This window comes from Chionomys nivalis, chromosome 13 (assembly GCF_950005125.1).
Source record: "Chionomys nivalis chromosome 13, mChiNiv1.1, whole genome shotgun sequence".
Classification (NCBI taxonomy): Eukaryota; Metazoa; Chordata; class Mammalia; order Rodentia; family Cricetidae; genus Chionomys; species Chionomys nivalis.
The window spans coordinates 59,162,229-59,179,882 of record NC_080098.1 but is presented as its reverse complement, the minus strand read 5'-3'; the positions used below and the strand labels follow the sequence as shown (position 1 = coordinate 59,179,882).

The window sequence follows — 17,654 nt, the reverse complement described above, 5'->3', positions numbered from 1 at the left end:
AGAGACACTGTCTGGTTATCATTAGGAGTAAGTGACAGTTGTTAAAACGTGATGTAAATAGTACACATACAAAACTTAAATACCATTAAGTTAAAATCATTGTGATTGTATAATCTAGGCCAAGAAAATAGCTAAGATCTTTAGATGGCATCAGTGTGACATGGTTGCGAAAGTGTATTTTTAATTGCTTTAAAGGTTCTTCAGGTTACAATTCTAAGAAAATCTTTTGGGGTTTTATTTAAAGAAGACAGTGGATGGAGCTAACAGATTTTTGATTAATGTTGTTGTATTACCAGTTTGCTAACTATTCGTGGCTTTTTAAAACATAGGATTGTTGTCTTAGAAATGTATTGTCTGTAAACTGCAAATTAATTTTCTGTTCAAAATCAAGTTGATTGCAAGATTGATTCCTTATTGTTTAATGACCCCTTGTGGGTTTATTCTGAAAATTTCTCTCTCTGGGCAACATCAATGTCTCTCTTCAAACTTTGAGATCCCATCTTATTGGATTAATGAGTACAGAAAGTATTTGGACCTCCAGAACACCAGGAATTAATCAGTTATCTCAAAATTGGGTGTTTTACACCTAACTAACATATTATTGGGATATCTATATTTAAGGTGAGGTAGAAATTATCATTAGTAGGATTAGATAACAGGAAAATGAATTAGGAGCCAGGGGAGAAGAAGGATCCAAGAATAAAAAAAAAATGATTTAATGCCTTTGGTTTTATTTTAAATTATCTTTTAGACTATCCATAACTTAAAGTTGAAAGTCATAGAACCTGGCTTTAAGGAAATAGATTAATTTTGTAATACCAGATTAGACTTTGTTAAACAAAGCTTGTTATCTGAAACATGTATTCTCCCGACTAAAAGATATGTTTTTTTTTCTTTGTTTTTCCTTTTAAGAATGGTTTCATCTTATTTAGTCCACCATGGGTACTGTGCCACAGCAGAGGCCTTTGCCAGATCTACAGACCAGACTGTTCTAGAAGAATTAGCTTCCATTAAGAATAGACAAAGTAAGAACATCATGGTGCACAACAAATACTTGTTTTTAAATTATAAGTTTGGTTGCTTTACCTTGTAGAAATTTTATTCTTTTTAATTAAAAATTTCATGAATATATTGTTTTAAAGTGGATGCCTTTGGATTTATTTTTATTTATTTTTTGAATGTTTTTTTTTTTTTTTTTTTGAGACAGGGTCTCATATAGACCAGGGTGACCTTGAGCCTCATTCTTATGTCACGCTCATTGACAGTTTTGAAATTTTTAAAGAAAAATTTACACTGGAGTTTTAAATATAGAAGTAATCTTGTAGAACTTTAGAAAGAAATGCCTTTATCATATTTCCATGCAAAGATTGCTTTCCTGTGGTTGGGATAGAGGTCGTCAATACAGCCTGGTGCTCTGGGTTTGCTGTCAGACCTGGTAGGTGGAGGGTGGGGTGGGACAACTCTTTTAAGCTTCTTAAAATAGGAAGCATTTGATACAAAGAAAGTTTTCTTTTGTTGCTTTGGTGACAGTCTTGATGGTGACAGTATATAAAAGAATGTTTTTTTTTTTTTTGAAAGAAATTTAAATATCTTCTATTTTTCTCTGAAATTTAAGGTGGTATTGGTTTTAAGTATTTATTGCTTAGGGCCTTGAGCTGGCCCGCGCTGGTATTGTTTTAACCAGGGCAACGCATGCTGACAATAGATGTAAGTTAGTCATCAGAGGAGGTCCCACCCGATAGGCAAGAGTAGAAAGATGAAACAGAGCAAACTGGTAACAGTTGGAGCATGCTGTAGTACATGTTATATTGTTTTTCTCTCACTGCCGCAGTACACTCTCCTGCAGAGGAGGTCACTTACTTGAGTATTCTATGTCCTCAGTGTCTAATTTAGCAAAGTTCTGATCTTTTCAAAGTCTGGTGTTCCAGTCCTGAGTCAAGGTTCGAAAAGACATTTTAAGTGTTAATGGTCTTCTAAATTCTACTGTTTGAAAATATAGTACTTCTCAATGGATATTTTTCCTATAATACTTACATACCCATTCATGATATTTAAAGTAGTGTCTGAAGATATTTGTTTTTCTAATTTTTAATGTCTGAAATTTTTCCTTGGATTCCCTAATCTAAACTTAAAAGGTTTAAAAAGAGAGTTTAGCAGTAATTATTTTAGCGGTTTTCACTGTTACTTTTTTTCTGGAGTGATACAAGGATTTCTCTGCATTTGTAGAGTTAATATTTTGCTTTCTTTTCTGAATAGGAATTCAGAAGTTGGTGTTAGCAGGACGAATGGGAGAAGCCATTGAAACAACACAACAGTTATACCCAAGTTTACTTGAAAGAAATCCCAATCTCCTTTTCACATTAAAGTGAGTTTTAGTAAAATGTTTTTGTGTTACACATCTTAAGTACCTAAAATTATCTTTATGATTTGTGGTTTTGATATTTTATTTTGCTTTTTGCAGATATTTACATATACTTTTATAGTATAGAATGTTTAAATGATAATTTTAAAAATGTGGAGCTGAGCTGGAGAGATGACTCAGAGATTAAGAGCACTGGCTGCTGTTCTTCCAGAGTCTTGAGTTCAATTCCCAACAACCATATGGTGGCTCACAACCGTCTATAATGCATTCTGGTGCCCTCTTCTGGCCTGCATTGCAGGCATACATATAGGCAGAACACTGTATATGTAATAAATAAGTAAACCTTAAATAAATAAAAATTTTAAAAAGACGTGGAGCTCAGTGACGGGGCAGGTGCTCAGCATGTGTGAACAAATGCAGAGTGCTTTGCGCTGAGACCTTTAAGCACGTGATACTTTGCTTTTATCATTCATCCAATCTCTCACTTAAAATGTGAATGTCTTAACTTAGAAGACAGTGATCTCAGTTTTCTCCTGGTACCCGAGTAACTTAATGACTATATTGAAAATTTATAAATTTATAGTAAAATATACATAAAATTTTACCTTTTAACCCATTCTTAATGTGCATTACTATATGTTTAAGTATGCTTATGTCTTGTACATCCTGCCATTAAATACTCTGCTTGCTAACCAAGAGCCCTCATACAGTATTGGTTGTTTTGTGGCCTGCTTAGTCATTTAGCGTAATATCCTTAAGTTTTGTCTATATTGTACCATGTGCCAGAATTTTCCTTAACTGTGAAGGCTGGGGATCGCCCCATTGTGTGGATGCACTGCGTGTTGTTTGTTCTTCTGTTTGCTGATGGGTCCTGGGTTGCTTTTGTCTCTCTGCCATTGTGAGTAATTCTGCTGTGCACATAGGTTTATGAATATCTGCTTAAGTCCTAGCTTTCAATTCTTTTTTACTCACAAGTAGAATTGCTGGCTGATGGTTGTGTTTAACATCCTGTTCTTCTTGGTGAATCCTTTGATTTACTGTAGAAGGTTTTCAGTCTTTACACGTCATCAACACTTATTTTCTGCTTTTTAGGTTATAGGCATCCTAATTTGGCATTAAAATTTTTTGATGATTCTTTGTTGTTTAAGAAAGATGAACGTGTGGGGCCTGGGGGTACATGCCTATAATCCTGCACTCATAAGACAAAAGTAGGTGGATCTCTGAGACTTCAAAACCAGTTTGGTGTTCACATAACAAGTTTCAGGCCAGCCTGGACTACAAAGTATGACTCTTTCAGAAAGAAAGAAAGTTGGATGTTACTGAACTTAGGATTTCAATCTTTCAAGCAGTAGAAAGTCTTTGTAAGCTAAATATCATTTATTTTGCCTCACAGTAAAAGCCAACTGAGGCCCATTTTGGCTAAGAGGTTGGTAATGCATGCAGCCTGGGGTAAGGAAGGACCAGGCGAAGGCTGTGCTTTGTACCTCCCTAGGTACGTGTGTATCTAAAATCTTGTTTTACATAACTCACTTGATATAATACCAAGAAAAATACAGATTTTAAGTTTTAAAATAGGTCTTTTTAAATTTTATAGCTGTGTACAGACTTGATGAATGTGCCTAAATAAACTTCCTTTTTTCTTTCAGAGTACGTCAGTTTATAGAAATGGTGAACGGTACAGATAGTGAAGTACGGTGTTTGGGAGGCCGAAGTCCAAAATCTCAAGACAGCTACCCCGTCAGTCCTCGGCCTTTTAGTAGTCCAAGCATGAGTCCCAGCCATGGAATGAGTATCCACAGTTTAGCACCAGGCAAAAGCAGTACAGCACATTTTTCTGGTGAGATGCAGTCTTTCAAACTTTCACTTTTCTTTATATAATTTTGAGTTTGAAATTTTTTTTTAAATCTAGACATTCTTTTTTCAATTGTATATATAAAATCTCATGTTTTGCGTAAAACGAAAAACCAGATTCATTAGTACCAAGAAGTATCACAAGGAATTGAGATTATTAATAGAGCTTCATAAGTAAATGTCAATCGTCAAAAAGAGTTGTTACTAAATCCATTGACAATAATGAGAAAATAATCCTATGAAGTAAGGATTTAAAGTGGTCTGGCTATGCTGTCCCACAAATTACCAAGCCTTGTTGCCTTCCTTTTTCTCTTGATTCATTCCGATTTTTTTTTTCCATTTTGCAAATTTATGTTCTTTCCTAGTGCCAGGTGGTGGTGGCACATGACTTTAATCCTAGCACTCAGGAGGCAGAGACAGGCGGATCTCTGTGAGTTCAAGGCCAACCTGGTCTACAGGGAGAGTTCCTGAACAGGCTCCGAAAAAGCTTCAGAGAAACCCTGTGTTGAAAAAGCCCCCAAAATTATTTTATTTCCTGTCTGTTTTTCAGCTTACTTACTACTTGCACTATAGCTCTTGGTGTTCTTGTGATTCAGATTTTCTCTGTTGGCTCTCTTGCCATCACTTCTACAGATCCTTTTCTAATCCTCCTCCTCCTCTTTGCCTCTTGAATTCTGTTTCCCAACATGAGCCTTACCTCTCTGTATTTAACTTTATTTTTGTCATTGTTTAATTCTTCATTATTTATTCCTTATATATTAGCAGATTAAACAAGTAGTATTTCCCCAGGTACTGATTTAGAGATGCTAAGATGCACCAACAAGTTTCACAAAGACTGTCATCTTTACATGCAATTTTAATTCTTATTATAAGCTAAGAACAATAATAATTTAATGTAATAGGCTAAATACACAACCTGCATGTCCTGAACTACTAGGAGTGATTTGTATAACCACATATTCTTTTTTTATTCAAGTATATGTTTCCAACACGAAGTAGTTTAAGTTATGTCAATAAGAACTACCCCAAATGCTTGTCCTGTCATTCTTGTTACTGAAAGCATTTATAAACCCCAAAAGATTTTAAATCAAAGGGCTCCTCAGCACAGAAGTACTAACATAAAACTTAGTTTCTTTACAAAAACAAAAAAAAAAAAAACAAAACACTACTCTTTTGAAAAGAATGTTAAAGCAAAGGATCTATTACAGGTAAACATTTCTTATTAAACAAAACCAAGCTAGCCATTATCTTTGGTAAATTGAAAAGGACATTTAGATTTCACATATTATGTATATAGCTTGTAATGAAGAAATCTACCTAAATCAGAAACCCTACTTTACCCTTTATATATGGAACTGTGTGGTTTGCAGTATTTTAAGTTTAGTCATTAAAACCCAGGAAGCAATTCAAATATGGCCAGATAAAGCAGGCAGGCTGTTATAGGCTTGGATTAGAATTCTAAAACTGAAAACCTCTTTCAATTCATACCTAACTATCAGGGCATTTCTGTAGAAAACTGTTATATAGTTTCCAAAGGAAATACCATAGTTTCAGAAATTGTTGGTGGTCTCAAGATCCGTAATTGGCATGGCAAAAGCTTTTCTAGCTAGTTTGAATTCTTCATTCGTAGTAAGTCTGTCTTCATCTCTAGCAAACTTCCTTGGGTCTTTTTTGGTTAAGAAGACAGAATATTCAAACTTGCACTTGCCTTTGTCTTCCAGTTGACATTGCATTGTAATTTCTGTGATGAACTGACAAGCTCTTCAGTAATACCCACTGATTTAGCGTTAAGGATTCTGCTCATCCCCAAAGCCATACACATAGCCTGTAATTCTGTAGAAAAAAAATCTTTATTTTACTCTGTCTACATTCTGTTCTTCCAGTTTCTTTATTTTTTTCTTCATCTGGCATCCTACCAGCTTGTCAGCTTGCTAAGCCTGTCTTTACTTTATAGAGCAGATCCAGTGATGGGATGGCTTTATTCCCAACATGTAACCCTGTTCTTCCCTATGTTCTGTACTGTTTTACTTCAGGATTTTTGACTCACCTCCCATATGATGAGAACATGCATGTCTGTGTCTTCAGCCACCACCTCTTCAGTATCAGTTAGTGTATTCATATGAAAGGGGATGACTGTAACATGCCACATAACAGTATCTCTATTAGTGACAAGCTATGCAAAGTGGCCTCATGTGGTATTGATGGAGGAGAAAAACGTCACAAAATCACATGATATTTCTATTGTGATTATTTCTATGCCAAAGTATAAAAATACATACCATTGTATTCTGATTTCTTTATGGATGTTTTGCTTGCATGTATGTATGCTTGTGTACCACGTGTGTGAATTGGCAGGAGAGGCCAAAGAGGGCGTCGGAGCTGAGTTATAGATGGCTGTGAGATACCATGTGGGTACTAGAACTCTAGCCTAGGTCTTCTGCAAGAGCAGCTAGAACTCTTAATTATGGAACCATATTGCTAGCCCTGTATTATGATTTCTTATATCATGTAGTATAGTAACATGCTGTCCAGATTTGTAGCCTCAGAGGCATAGGCTGTCCCACATTGCCTAGAAAGACTGGACCATCTAGACTTTTGTAAGAATACTCGATGTTAGCACTACAATGGAATTATTAACCCAGTTCTCATAATTTGTCCTTGCTAGTAACACTGTAGGGCCCTCACAAGTGATTGTGGGGATTAAGAAAGATCTGTAATGAAACTTGGAGGAAACAATAGTTTACAAAGAAGTTTTAATACACTGTCAAGCTTTGAAAAATACTTTAAATACCCCATTGGCCTTCCTGCATTCTAGAAGTGTAAAATATAAAAGTATTATTGACAACCTAATCAAATTGTTGTTTGTTTCTAGTAGTATCTTTTTCTGTTTTCTTACCAGGTTTTGAAAGCTGTAGCAATGGTGTAATATCAAATAAAGCACATCAGTCATATTGCCATAGTAAACACCAGTTATCCAGTTTGAATGTACCAGAGCTAAACAGTATCAATGTGTCAAGGTCACAGCAAGTAAATAACTTCACCAGGTAATAATTTCCTTACCTTTTGTATTAATAGAAATGACCAGGGCATAGATGCCATCTTCACTGATAATGTTTGAAGAACGTCTGTGATCCACACTGGGGCCTGGAGCTATGAGTTACCAAAAACTAAAAGGGTAGAGACCATTTCCTGTAGGTTTTTCACTTCTTGTGTGCAGAGCTCTTCTTAGGTCCTCCGTTTCCTACTATGTTCTTTCCTCTAGGAAGGTATAAGGGGAATGTTGGGCTTGGTGCACTGTCTTTTTGCCAAGGGCCATGAAAGAAGATATATCTTAATGAACATACTATGGGCCGTGACACTCGCAGATTTAACATAACATCCATGTATTTTTTAAAATCCATACAGTTTAATTGCTGATTACAAGCATCCAAGAGCATATGTATGTGCATTCAGTCTTCCCAGTGATGTAGCATTTGAACTGGGTTCATACTAATTTAGTCCTGTAGCTAGAACAAGAAACATTGTATTTTTGTGTTCTAAATCTCATATCGAGGGAGAACCAACTGTTAGCATGGAGTCTTACAGCAAATATACTTCTGCAGGAAGGAGTCTTTTTAAAAATTATATATGCAAATTTAGAGATTGAAATTTCTGGGTTATCTATCACATATGATGAAAATCTTAAATGGTAGTGGTGTATGGTATAGGATCTGGGGGTGGGGTAGGCACAGAAACCTGAGAACAGTGGGAAAAAGAACTGCTGAGGAGGGTGGGTACTCACGGTGAAGTTGACCTATTAGAAAATAAATTCTGAATGGAAAATGTAAATATTAATTAGAACTTTATAATTGGCACTTTTGCTATTTACAGAGTTCTGCCTTTGTTTGGCAGTATGATTGCTGTTGGTGTGTGGCAGTTTCTCTAAGATGCTACCCTCTTGACAGGAAGTTGCACAGTAAACCTGTTCTTGCTTAGCTGCAAGGTTGATAATGCAACATCCCTCCTTTGTAGCAGAGAAGGAAAAGATAGCAAACTTAGCAATTGCGTTTCAAACTGCTAACCAGTAAGAATTATTTGTTAGGTAATGACTGTTCTGCACCAGTATTGTGAAGTCAATAAAGATGGCATTAACTGTTTAAACATTTTACAGATGTGTAGCTGAATATCAGAAAGTAAATGCTATTTTTTTTTTTATTTTTGTGTGTTTTTATTGGGGTTAATCATGGGGTAGGAACTGTCCCCTTCAAGGTGTGCCCCTCCCACCAAGCATGTCCATTTTAATCCTCTTGGGATGCCTTCTGGGACTTTTTCTTTTTCTTTGTGGTTTTTGTAGAGCTAGCAGCAGCTTCAGGTTCCTCAGAAAATTTCCTTTTCTTCTTGGGGAGTAAATGCTATTTTTTAAGGTCACCAATTAGGTAGTACGTTGCAGAGCTGAAAGTTCTCACCAGGATTTCTGACTTAGGAATTTGTGCCTTTTCCTCCCACTGTCTAAAATGCTCAACCCACTCCGGTTCTTGCCTAAGTCCCAAGTCCAGGTGGTACTTCTGTAGGTATCCTAGATGTCATCTCATTGTCCTTGCTTTAGACCTTCACACAACATGCTCCTTATGGTTAACATTCTTCATAGCATTGGTGGAGACCATGCTGGGATACACTAACTAGCTGAGCACAGGCCATTTACTCTTGGAGAATAGTATCATATCCTTAGTGCCCAACAATGAACAGGCCTTGAGACTTTTTTAAATGTATGTGAGTGGATGGGTGAATAAATGAATTCCTCTAATACTAAATCAGGTTGTCCAAAATCTTAAAAAGCTTATATAATTAAAAACTGTGACAGTGAGGATTTTAAAGTTGAAAGTTTATTTTCTTTAATTTCTCTAATAGCCAGACTTTTTCATATTGAATCAGTCAGTTCTATAGTCCCTAATCCTTTGCTTCATTTCCCAGGTCTGTCTTTACCTTACAGACTTGTTGAACAGGAAGCATGAGTGGGTGTGGATGTGTAATGTCTATGTGCTCACCTCTACTCACATACCCACAAGTGTTAACTATGGGGTTATCTGTACTAGGGTTTGGATTTTGCTGTTGTTGTTTTTTTTTCTTTGCTTGTTTGTTGTTTTTTCCTGCAAATGATTATAATTTACTTCATGATGAGAAATGCCCCCTTTCCACATTTCTTCAGTTTTCACAGTTATCCACCTCTGGGTTCAGTGTTGCTTAACTCTTCGTAGGAGACATCCTAAGACTAACGTTTTTATTGTTTCTTTAGTCTAGGTGGATCTGAAAGGGCATGTTTGTAGCACAAAAGTGTTGATATACAGTACAGGATGAGCAAGCATGAGAATTTGTCCAGAAACTATCTGGCTGCTGTTGAGGAATAAAGTTTTGTTGAGCTGGGCATGATGGTGCATACCTGAGATTTCAACTACTTAGAAGGTGTAGATGGGGGATTGAAAATTCAAGGCCTGAGCAACATAGATCCGAGTAAAATAAAAATCAAAGTGAAGATTTGATAGTCCTTTAGACTCATTTGACCAACAAGATAATCTGGAGAGTAGTAGTGTTGTTTAGATCTAAGCTGGAAGATGATGAGCCAGAATAGTTTGGATTTTGTTCATTTTGTTTATTTTGTTTTGTTTTTTTTTATTAGCTACTTTTGAGGTAGCATATTTTTAAATAGCAAGGACAGGGACCAAAAGCAATGTCAGTAATGACCTAGGTATGGGAACGTCTAGAGACTTGTAAAAAGTCCAGAAATAAACAAATAATGAGGGCAGGGAAGCAGCATACTGGGTTCTCCGAGCCAGGCTTATCAGTTTGGAGAGCAAAGTTTCACCATTAAATGCTGGAAATGACTCTTGGGGGCAATGGAGAGGGTTGTCTCAGGAAGACTCAGGGACAAGAAAGAAGTACAGATCTGATTGTGAAAAATAAATATTATGCCAAAACATAATTTTTCATATTAATGTAAGGTCATAAGAATCACTACACTTCTGCACCCATGCCTCTGCTCCTTCATCTCCAGGAGTTCAGATTTGTTATAGAACAGTTATGTGCTTGTGTTAATACATTTGAGACTTAACCTCATTTACTTCATTTGCAGATTGCTATCGTTTTATGAAAATTAGTTTTCTATAGGCTACAGAGTTGTGTAGTAACTTAACCTTAAGCCAATTTCTAAAATTAGGTTTGTTTTTTCATTTTCAGTAATGATGTAGACATGGAAACAGATCACTACTCCAATGGAGTTGGAGAAACTTCATCCAATGGTTTCCTAAATGGTAGCTCTAAACATGACCACGAAATGGAAGATTGTGACACCGAAATGGGTCTGCAGTGATATTTCTTACATTTTAAATAAAAAATGGTGGCTACAAGGTTATGTTTTTACTTGGACTGATTCACAGCTAAGCATAAGCCAGATTTCAAAGATGAAACATCTCACTTAACACTCTGTGAGCATAGGTTGTTGGAAAGAGCAGGCACCTTTGGACTCTCGAGGGGAGGTGCCAGTCTTGCTAGCTCAGCTCTGGTGATACGCTGTGTACTACCTCAGGGGTGAAGGCTGGAGATAGAAAATATTTTTATACCCATTTCTGGTATAGTCAGCAAGACCTTATGGTTAGAAAGTCTGTTGTAAATTTCAGTTAAACTTAGTCTCTTAAATCCATTCATTGCAAGCATATGACTTGCAATGCATAGTGCTATTCCTAGTTGTGACTTATCCCATTTTAAAGCAACATCTTAATGATGCATTTGAATGTCTCACTTTATTGTTGATAATGTCTGTGGAGTTAGGTGGTCAGCTGACATCCTTATCAAACAGTGAAAATGAAGCCTATAAATTATTTGTGGAATTCGCTTCATTATTAGATATCTTTTTATTTTGAGACTGAAAGATAATTCCTGAAGTTGTTTAAGGGACAGCCTGGTTGGTTTTTTCTGCTGATGTAAGACCCTCTATATTTAGAGACATGGAAACACACTGGGTCGAGGCAAGAGTTCTAGAGCCAGATTTACCTGGATTTGAAAGCTGCAACTGCTACTTACTAGCTGCATGACCTCAGACAGAATTCTTAACTGCCTGTGCCTCAGTTTTTTCATCTATAAAATGGATAAAATAAATTCTAGGTCATTGTGAAAAGCAGATGAGTTCATCTATGAAAAATTAATTATATCAAGTACTTTGTAAATATTAGCCATTCTTCATCATCATATGAATACTGTTAGTAGCTATTTTTATGGATATAGTGTTGTCAGTTACTAAGTATTAACAATATATAATATAAAATACTTCTAATTTTTCTTAATAGTATAAATTTTTTCATTATAAGATACAATGTCATCAATGTTTCTATTGGGGTCTTCTAAGAACATTTTATCTTTGTTTCCTATCACTTAAAGCCTGAGAGGGAATAACTGTTTCTTATTCTCATTCTCTTTCCCTCCTCTCCCTCTCTCTTCTCTCTCATGTTTCATATTGTTTTGGGGAGTTCCACTTAATTTTCTATGCAAACACTGAAAGGTTCTTGCCTCTGGGCGGCACTAACTGTTGCATCCCAGACTCTGAGACAAAGTATAGCTTTGAGTTACAAAGTCCATACAAGAAATTTTTGAATCTCTGTGTTTAGCAGCCAGTCATGGTGGTACCTGCTTGTAACACTAACCCTTGGGAGGCCAGGGCCAGCCTGATAAGAACAGACAAAACATCTGTGTCTAGATAAACTACTAAGATGCAGTTACTAAAGAATATACAAATGTTACATTAAAAAATTATACCATTTTTTCTTATTGTTTTTCTTTCAAAAAGTAGTGAAATGGCTGTTTGTTTTGTTTATAGAAGTTGATTCCAGCCAGTTAAGACGCCAGCTGTGTGGAGGAAGTCAGGCTGCCATAGAAAGAATGATCCACTTTGGTCGAGAGCTACAAGCCATGAGTGAGCAGCTGAGGAGAGAATGTGGCAAGAACACAGCAAATAAAAAAATGCTGAAGGTAAGAATGTTGCTTGCTTTCTGTGATAACATACCGGGGGAGTGGGGACTCTTTAGCTCGTCATTTTAGAGGTTCCAATCTGTTCCCACTTTGTCTCCATTGTTCCTGGGTCTGTGCTGAGACAGCACCTCATTTCAGGGAGCTCAGTAGAGCAGAGCTGACAGGGAAAGGATGGGGGAGGAACAAATGGCACCCTTCTCAGGCAAGCCTGCAGTAACCTATTCCTTCCAAGTAAGCTCCGCCTTCTCCAGTTTCCATTTGTCAGGTTAATCTGTCGATAAAATTAGAGCCCTCATGTGTAGGTGGACTTTTCTTTCCTGCCCATCAGTTCTCAAATACATAGAGACTTAATATTAATTTTAAATATGTGGCCAATAGCTCAGGCTTGTTAGCTAGCCTTACAACTTAAATTAACCCATTTGTATTAATCTACATTCTGCCACGTGGAGTTACCTCTCTTTCGTTTTGTACCTCCTGTTTTATCTCCATGTCTCTCTGGCGACTCCTCTTTTCTCTCTTCTTCTTCCTATTGTTCTTATTCTGGTTCCCCTCCCCAACCTTATCCTTTCCAGTTATTGACCAGTCAGCTTTTTTATTAGCCCAAGTAGATTCAGTAATCTACCCTTTTATCCTATCATTTCTATATCCCCTTTTTTCTTTTCATAATGAGGACCCTGAATCTAATCTCCTTTGTTCAATTTTTTTCCCTGACCATTACCAATAACAACTTGTAACCAACCCCTCCCCTGAACAATGACAAACATCTTTGAATAACCAAAACCCACTGATACTCCATCTCTTAGGAATGTGGGCATCATTCTCTAGTCTACTTCCTGTTGTCTGTGGGTGTTGGTGTCTTTGGTGGCTACTTGTTGGGTCTTGACTGGAGCAGTTTATGAGCCTGGATCATCTCAGCCAGCAGCTTGAAGCTGTTTTGGATGTAGAATTCTGAGGAGACTATAATAGAAGCATTTTGAGGTGCTAGATCACCTGAGCCATCTGTTTTCATTGGTGTCTGGTCCCTTTGTCCTGAAAATACATAAACTTTTAAAGGTAACACACGTCTGTAGTAATACAAGTATAGACTGTGTGTTGTACACAAGTTAGCCAAAGATGATTTTTTGTTTCATGCTTGAGTAGGTAAAATAGACATTATATGTTTTGTAGGGTTTTTTTTGTTTTTTTCCTTTTAAGATTTCTTTCTTTATGTCTGTAGCCAGAATTTTCAGGGGGTCTTCCTCAGTCAAACCTAATCATTTTTAACCTGGAAGGAATCCACAGCCTCTCATTTACTGTGGAAATAAAAACATAATCTCTCCTCCAAAGCAACATACATTTTGACTTCCATTTTGAAATAAAGATATTTTTAAAATATATAGGTTTGTTTAATCTAGTAGCTTTCATAATCCAGTGTCTCTAAGCAGCCAAAACATTGAAAGACAACACAATAAAATATAAGATCCAGACTCTGTACATTTTCCATCTTTATGTGGCCTTTTTCTTTTGTATTACTTTACTCATTCTTTTATTGTTTTATTTTAAAACTGTGGTTTTTGTTTTGTTTTGTTTCGAGACAGGGTTTTTCTGTGTAACAGACTTAACTGTCCTGGAACTAGCTTTTCTAGACCAGACTGGCCTCAAACTCAGAGAGATCTGCCTGCCTCTGCCTCCCATGTGCTGGGATTAAAGGCATGTGCCACCGCCTCCTGGCTAAACTGCTTTTTTTATGACTGTCTATGTCCATTTTCTCTTCTAAGCCTATGTATATTTTTAAACACACTCTAACCTGTTTAGAGTTTTTTTTTCTGTTGAATCTGTCTTTACCGAGTGTCTGTATTGTTTTTTAATTACATGAGATGATTCTTAAAATTGTTATATTAGTTGCTGACATGATTCAGCTTAGCAAATGACATTGGCCACTGGCTCCTTCCCCGCTTGGTTCCCTGAGAGCTTAGCTTCACCGTGGAGGTATTGGCAGGAGCCATTTTACTGCCCCAGCTCTGGGAAGTTGTTGGGTTCATGCTGCCACCAAGTAGCATGCCTCCTATTGCTCATAAACCCCACTTAAGTGTTTGGTAGCAGGGCCCCTTAAAAGAGCTGGGCTTGCTAGCATCTAGCAGTGAGCCAAAGAAGCTGCCTCTTAAAGGGTCTTCTGTTAGTCGTTAATATGGAGCCTAACCAAGAAAAGTCGATTATCAGGAACCTGTTTGGCTCTGTGTTTGTGTGCTTTTTTGTTTTGTTTTTTTAAGCTTTGTTAGGTCTTATGTGGAAATTCCGGGCCTACATTGGAATGCCACTCATGGTTCAGTTACCTTCCAATGACTTCACTTCTACATGGGGACTAAGTCTTGTCTTTTCCCTTCCTTCCTTCCTTCCTTCCTTCCTTCCTTCCTTCCTTCCTTCCTTCCTTCCTTCCTTCCTTCCTTCCTTCCTTCCTTCCTTCCTTCCTTCCTTCCCTCCCTCCCTCCCTCCCTCCCTCCCTCCCTCCCTCCCTCCCTCCCTCCCTCCCTCCCTCCCTCCCTCCCTCCCCTTTCCCTCCTCCCCCCCCCCCTTAGATAGGGTTTCTCTGTGTTACAGCCCTGGCTGTCCTGGATCTCAGACCAGATTGGCCTCGAATTCACCACACCCAGCTTTTCAAAGTTTTTATTTTCTTCTTTGTTGGGGCAGGGACCAAGTCTTACACATATGAGCTTTTGGGGAATATTTCACATTCAAACCATATCATATGTTTTCCTTTGAGACTTAGAAATTTGTTAGAGGTGCCAAGATACTGCTTTTTAAACATTGAGCAATGTCTTGGAAATTCCTAGGAATTTGTACCTGGAATTTCCCCTTAGAACCTTACCCATTTGTTAACACTCTTGATGGCATTAGGCAGCTCTGATTTAGAAGAATGTTCGAGACCACAAATACAGTCACAGTCTGAAGTGCCAGTTGTTCTGCAGAACAGTGCCATGCTATGTAATTGTAGTGTGCTGCTGAAACCAGGAACTTGAGGTGTGGTTTTTAGTAAACATCGTTCCAGAGTTGCAACAAATTAAATGGATTTTATGGGGATCAGTGAAGGAGTAGATTGTCTATTGTGTCCAGAATGGTTAAAATCATTTTGAAGTACCTTCTGGATATCTCAGTGGTTGATGATAAGAGGGATAAAATTTCAGTAATAAGTTAACCACAGTTTTATGTGTCAGTTGAAGATGGACTGCTTTAATATGCTAGATTGCATTTAATTGTATTGATTTTTGAATATTTAAAAGTTAAATTATTAAAGATGAATATCACACACCAAAATTACAGAGACCCATAGACTATAATACATCTTTAAACTTCCATATAGTTAGAACAGCCATTCTGAAGCTGTGGGGCTTCACATTGAATTTAACATTTTCACTATCAAATATATTTTTATGTACTTACCCACCACCAGAAATAAATCTGTGTAGAAGTAAAACTAGAGATGGGAGATGGTGGCACACATCTTTAATTCCAGCACTCAGAAGGCAGAGGCAGGAGGCCAGGAGGCGAGTGGATCTCTGTGAGTTCAAGGCCAGCCTGTTCTACAGAGTAAGTTCCAAAACTGGCTCCATAACTAATGGGAAACCCTATCTCAAAAAACAAAAGAAGTAGAACTAGAAAAATAATTAGTTTTATATCCTCATGAATTTCATAATTCCTATCTATTGCCTGTGTTCCACCCATAATCCTATTGATTCTGGCCCCTTGAATACCAAGAGCAGGAGCCCATGGCTGAGAGAAGCAAAGAAGAAACTAAGGATCATCTATATCCTTCAAAGACATGGTCCCAGTGACCTTCTTCTTGTAGCTAGGTCTCATCTCCTAAAGTTTCCAGGGCTTCCAAAAATAGCACCACCTGCTGAAACAGAGCATTAAACTTATAAGCCTATAGGAGACGTTTTATATTCCAACACAGCATAGCCTAGAAAGCAAAGGTAGATGTAATTGATATGTGAGTAAAGGTTGGATATTACAGGAAAGGGCAAATGACTGCTGGCTCGGATTTGTTCTGGACCTGAACTGAGATCTCAGTGATCAGCAACTTTTAATACCAAGGTGTCTACTTGCTAGTAAATATCTACTTTCATGGTATCCTCATGTAATCAGTTATGATGATTACAACTTATATTTCAGTAGCTAAGTTAGGAAGAGACGTGTAGTCACCATACCACATCATCTGCTTGGGTAATATAACCGTTGTGTTTCTAGTGGTAACCTTCAACAATTGAGAGAAAGAGTTAAATTACTATTTCGTACTAGATATAAAAGAATTGGTAGAAACGGATATTCATGTATCAGGAAACTATTATCATTTTTAAATTAGAAGATTTTCTAATGGCCGGTATATGTTTACTTACTCTTCCATTTTAAGTATGTCTCCCATGAGTACATTTGTAATGCACAGTTCCGATAAGCCTTGCTGTGCAGCTCTTTAGAGCCTCTTGATCAGGAGTGTTAAGAAAGTTAACACTTTAAACTCCTTATTAACTTTTTAGTTGTTGTTGTTTTTGTTTTTCGAGACAGGGTTTCTCTGTGTAGTAGTTCTGTTCTGGCTGTCCTGGCACTCACTCTGTAGACCAGGCTGGCCTCGAACTCACAGAGATCCGCCTGCCTCTGCCTCCTGAGTGCTGGGATTAAAGGTGTGCGCCACCACCACCCAGCTTTCTCTGGCCTTCATTAACTTACAGACAGAACACCATTAAACTACTGTTGGGGAAAGTTCTAATACCCACAAACCCAATGCACCAGTTCATTCCAGTCTGCAGGGAAACAAACCATCCCAACTTTATAGAGGAGCATGCATCCTCAGATAAAGAGCCGCTGGGCCCAGGAGGCTCCAGCTAAGCCTCAGGAGGGCCACGAGTCATCAGGGAGAAAGTAATAATAATTTGAGGTGATAGTAACAAAATAATTCACAAAGGCACGTTCCACCACCGCCCAGCTAGCAATTTTGTTTTTGTGCAAACATCATTGTACACTTAACACAGACCTAGATGGTGTAGTCTACTGCACAGCAAGCTATACGGTGTGTGTTGTGGCTAGCAGTGCTTTATACTTTGTTTATATTTCCTCACACACATGAGTAATACTGATGACAAGTGATATCAGTAGGCGTTAGAAACTGCCCAGCTACATTATAATCATAAGGGATCACCTTGTATGTGCAGACTGTCAGTGACATAGACCCTGTATGCAGAACAGTTTCATGAACACAGAGAATGGTTTGAAGTTAAGGTAAAATTTTGCTATAATTTTTAATAATGGGGCAGTGTTTCTTTTTCCCTTCACATGTCCCACTCTAAAGTAAATAAATGGTCAGGGAGCTCTTGCAGCTGTGGGTAGCCCACAGTGTCTCCAGTCTTCCTTTCCTCTTTGTGTCATCTTTGTTCTTTGTTCCTGAGAGCCTGTTCTTTCCAGTAGCTCCCAAGGA

General features: G+C 37.5%; 1 protein-coding gene across 1 annotated transcript in view; it reads left to right on the top strand.

Moving 5' to 3' along the window:
* Ranbp9 (RAN binding protein 9) overlaps nt 1-17,654 on the top strand; it is an 85,005-nt gene that overhangs the window by 58,536 nt on the left and 8,815 nt on the right. The window contains exons 7-12 of the mRNA XM_057786929.1: nt 913-1,025; nt 2,257-2,365; nt 4,009-4,199; nt 7,113-7,257; nt 10,424-10,545; nt 12,057-12,208. Of these exons, the coding sequence (XP_057642912.1) occupies nt 913-1,025; nt 2,257-2,365; nt 4,009-4,199; nt 7,113-7,257; nt 10,424-10,545; nt 12,057-12,208 (832 nt within the window). The remainder of the gene's footprint in view (nt 1-912; nt 1,026-2,256; nt 2,366-4,008; nt 4,200-7,112; nt 7,258-10,423; nt 10,546-12,056; nt 12,209-17,654) is intronic.